At 24.2% G+C, this 4,887-nt stretch overlaps 2 protein-coding genes across 2 annotated transcripts in view; both read left to right on the top strand.

Annotated features, from left to right (window-relative positions):
- Window positions 1-654: 654 nt before the first annotated feature.
- Window positions 655-4,386, top strand: LOAG_11778 (hypothetical protein; the record flags this gene model as incomplete). The annotated part of the gene is made up of 8 exons (XM_020448415.1): window positions 655-766; window positions 1,241-1,368; window positions 1,835-1,888; window positions 2,110-2,198; window positions 3,098-3,264; window positions 3,578-3,656; window positions 3,781-3,946; window positions 4,169-4,386. Coding segments are annotated over 8 exons (1,011 nt in total), but the record flags the coding sequence as incomplete, so codon positions are not given.
- Window positions 4,387-4,835: 449 nt separating this feature from the next.
- The window catches only part of LOAG_12341 (hypothetical protein), a gene marked incomplete at both ends in the record, with an annotated part of 1,761 nt that continues 1,709 nt past the window's right edge, over window positions 4,836-4,887 (top strand). Inside the window, one exon of the mRNA XM_020448525.1 lies at window positions 4,836-4,864. Coding sequence (XP_020301339.1) covers window positions 4,836-4,864 — 29 coding nt within the window. The remainder of the gene's footprint in view (window positions 4,865-4,887) is intronic.

Here is a 4,887-nt window from a genome sequence, read left to right as displayed (position 1 = left end):
TAATTAATAAAATTAATAAGGAAGGCAAATTATATTGTTAAAATATATTTCCATAAAAACGAAGTATTTCATTTCGTTTTTTTAATTAAAATTAGAAAAATTTTCGATCTATTTTCCTTAATAATATTGAAATTGATAATACTAATTGTATGTTCAATTTAGGTAATCTTTGTGCTATTGCAAATTGTACATTGAATAACTTTATCGAATGTTAGATAAAAATTTGTATATATTTCAAGATGAAATATCAGTAATCAAGAAAATTTCCAGGAATTATTATACTATGAAAAATAGGCGATGAATTATTTGTTTTTCATACGAATGCTAGCAACGGTAAATAATTTGTTGAATAACTTATTGAAAAAAAAAGTGGAAAATTTGAATAACTCAAAGTGCTTCATTAAAATTTTAATTTTTTAAAAAAAATGCTAAAAAAAGAAGCAACAAATTTATTAAATTTTGATTAACAATTTATACATCAAATCTTTATTTAAGAATTTTCTATTTTTTTTTTTTTTATTTCCTTTTGCCATCGTTGTTCACATTATCATTGTAAAAAAGTAAACAAGTAAACATCCTTTTATCCATCAGCTATCTTTGTTTACATTATAATTATAAATGAATAAGTATATTTTCAAGATACTGTTACTAGTGATGGATTATACAGTAGCAGTACGAATTGATAATGATATTATTGGTGATCCAGATATCGAATGTTTAGAGGAAGAAATTCGTATTTTTGTTAAAACACGAAAAATATTTAATGGTAATACTTTTAGCTTAATTTATTTAATTAATAAAATAAAACATGAAATACTAATATTTTCCATATTATCATTAATAATTTAAATTAAAATTGAAAAGATCACTTCTATTAGTCACATTATTTTTGATTATTAGTATATTAGTATTGAATTATAGAATTAGTACTCTATCATTGCTATCTGCTAGCATGAAATTACATCTATTTGGCACCACCAAAACAATTTAGTGTATACCTTAATTACTAATTATGAATCACAATTAGTAATATTGAAACTATATTGTATATACTGTTATAGAGAAATATCATAAAAAGGAAAAATTCTGGTAGTTTGAAAGTAATACTTATCAAAAGAAAAACCTTAAAATCAATCAATAATGATATCTTATCACATTCTATGCAATTAAATGATTCAATGATCTTCGTATTTTTGTTTTCTTTCAAGAAATTATAAATTTTTTTTGAAAATTTTCACAGGTCGAATTTATGCAAAAGGAAAAGCGGATAATCCAGCATGCATAAAGGATAATTTTGCTCAAGAGAGGACAACAAAACCACATATGTTCCTAAAATTTGGAACATGTGGCATGAAAAGCTTACGATCCGTAAGTTAACCGGAATAAAATCTCGTTATCCGGTTTATTTATCACACGTAAACACTACAATTGTCCAATATAATCATATATAATTAATCTTTTAAATGGATTTAAATGTGTTAATTTAACAAAACTAATTTAATGACAATCAGTTGGGAGTTTGACAGTCAACACTTTGAAATTTATGAAATTTTGACTGTCTGAATTATTTAATCATGACCAATTAATAATTTATAATCAATTTGAAACTTTTAATACATTCATTTAATTGTGTTTCAACTGGTTGTTAAACATTAGGTCAAAGTTCATCTTTTTTTTTCTTGGAATAAATAGATAGTAATGAGTATGATATTATTGTTGACATAAGATTGTCATATAATTCTGTAAGTGATAATAATTTAATGATACGACAATTTCAATTTCATTCATTTCAATTTAAACTTTGAATAATTTCAAGTTTTTGAAATTATTTCAGATTGATCCACGAGGAATGTATTACGGCATTACGATAGTTGTTTCATTCCATACGGTTTGCTTAATTAAAATTATCTCAACATTTTGCTAAATTATTCATAAATTTTTAAAAAAAATTTTAATTTAATTCTTTAAAATTGATTACAAATCAAAAAAAGTTTCATATTCCGTTTTTCAATTCATTTAGCATTTAAAATAATTGTTCATTTAATTAATATAAGATTGATGAAATTGCTTTGCATATTTTAATCAATAAATCTAACTTAATGTTTTCAGTTATTTATTACAAAAGTTGACCAAGCATTTCATGTCAAATGTTTTTTTGAAGAAGCTAGCCATGGACTTACAGCTAAATTTGGTGTTAGGTATATTTTATTAAACTTACAAAGAAAAAAAAAATCTAACAAATTTTAATTATTAGAAAATTTTAGAAATAGAAAAAATCAAAATTTAAATTTGGCAAATTTCAATTCAAACAAATTTACGAATGAAAATTTTTCTTTTCTTTAATGTCAAAAATAATTTCATTCCGCAAATATGAATTGAAATTATTATATAATAAATATATATATTGCTAAGGAAGGAGTGAAATTTGAAATTTAATCTTATTGACAGATATAATTATAACATTCATTCTTTATATATATATCCATATATGACTATGAATTAAATCCTTAAAAAGTAGGTCAAAAAGAGAGATAAAGAGAGAGAGAGAGAGAGAGAGAGGGAAGGTAAGAAAGAAAAAAAATTTTAATTTGGGCCATATTTCCTGCTTCCTCTTTTATTCCTCGTCCTCTTTTTAAATTCTTTTTTTTTTTTTTTTTGTCGTTTTTCCTATTTTCATTATTCAATGGTACTCTTTTACTCAATTCAAACATTATATCAAAAATTAAATATAACAATAATCAGAACGGTAATTGTGCAATTAAATTATTATTGATTAACTTATATGCAAAATAATTACTGTATAATATTTCAAAAAATTTTTTAAAAACAAAATAGTAATACATTAAGGATTTTTATTTGTACTTTTTTTTTTTGTTACTTTTTCTGATTTAGACTAATCATAAATATGTACCTTATAAAAAGTTGTACATATCATTGATGTTACAGTAATTAGACAATGATAAAACATTGGGATTTTTAATTTGTTGATAATCTAAATTATCACAATTAAGCTAACATAGATTTATCAATAATTTAAGGTATGATAATTAGGTAAAATAGAAATTCATATCATCAATGAAATGAATGATAATTTCAGCATGATAGCAACGACAGAAATGGAAGCACGTCATCCTATTCCAGGTTGCTCTTACAGTATCCATGCAAGTAGTATTGATGATCTTGAGTCCGGTAAACCTGCTGGTCCAATAATTAAATATGCACGAATCGGTGATCGTGTTCTTCATCAATGGCATTGTGATGATCGTAAGCAAATTTTATTTTTATCATACCTGATTGAATCATCTGGGATTGTTTAATTCTAAGAGTTAATTATCACTCTTGCATATTAATTAAGTTATAAAAGTTTTGTCATTTGAAAATTTATCAATATTAAATTGATAATAATTTGATCTTATCAATATCAATAATTTAGAATCATTTGTAGGATTATTTACTACCTAATTTTGCGAACTAATTATCATTTTTCCATATTAATTAAGCTGCCAAAGTTCTTATCAGTATTATAGATTGATAATAATTTGGTCGTATTGATATCAATAATTTGTATTATTTGTAGAAATGTATGGAATACTTATTAATAATTGCTATGTTACGGATGGATTTGGTAAACGTAGCGAAGTTATTGATTCAAATGGGTTAGTAATAAAATTTAATTCTTTTAAAAAATTCATAAAATGTTTTTACTAATTAATTTAGAAATTTTATAAAAATTTATGACGGATTTTTTCAAAAATAATGAAAAAAAAAAAGATAATACAGGTGTTCGGTTGATCCAATACTCATTACCGGTATACGATATTCAGCTGATTTGCAACGAGCTTATGGTGAAAGTATGGTATTTAAATTTGCTGATCGACCAGGTGTTTGGTTCTTTTGTCAAATTCAAATGTGTATGAAAAAAGAAGGAATGTGTAATGGAATTACGGTAAATTGTTTGGGACAAAAAAAAAAAAATTCTTTTTCAATTTATTGCCAATTTGTAAAGTTTTTGTTAAAAATTTTTATTTTCATTTTTTTAAAATATTTTAAACATTTTTTGAAAAAATGTTAAAAGAAACGACGAAAAATATAAAAATGAAAGAGAAAATGTAGAAATAACGAAATAATTTTAATTATTTAAATGGAAAAAAGAAAAAAGATAATTTAGCCGCCATCATGTGCTCGACAAATTGGTAACTCTGCATACAGTATAAAAGAAGAAGAAAAAAATAACCAAAAAGTTTCCGGACGGATAAAACCATTTTCATTAACATCATCATCAATGAAATTAGTAAAGGAAGGGCAAAGGTCGAAAGTTGGAAATTCGGAAAATGAATTGGGAAACGTTGAAGGATCAGTGGATGAATATTCAAGAGAACATGCTAGGTTTAATTTGTGAAATTTTTGGAAAGATTTTAATTATTAATTTAAAAAAAGTCTTTCCTTTTCCTTTGAAGGATGAAAGACACTTAACTTTTAATTTTTGAATTTGCGATGTCAGTCAACTTTTTGTGTATTTGTGCGTATGCATGTATCTATGTATGTGTGTGTGTGCGTGTGTGTGTGTGTGTGTACGTGTGTGTGTGTCTGTGTGTGTGTGTGTATGAAATTTAATTAGTTAGAATTATTTTTATGCAAACAATTAATATAGCAAAAACTTTTTATTCAAACTAAAAGATAATTAAAATTTTTACATTTTGTTAAATTCAATAAATTCTTTTTTGTAATTTTTTTTTTTTAAAGACCTTTATCTGTATTTGGTCCAAGCAATGGGATTGAAAATGAGGAAAGCTATGGAATTTATGATGAATTAGAATTTGCCACTTTGGCGCAAAATGGTCCAGGCTATGAACATCCAAGAATTGTAGCAAAACAAAAGACATCAAC

The sequence above is a fragment of the Loa loa genome, assembly GCF_000183805.2.
Source record: "Loa loa unplaced genomic scaffold supercont3.186, whole genome shotgun sequence".
NCBI lineage: Eukaryota > Metazoa > Nematoda > Chromadorea > Rhabditida > Onchocercidae > Loa > Loa loa.
This window is presented reverse-complemented; position numbering and strand designations above follow the sequence as displayed.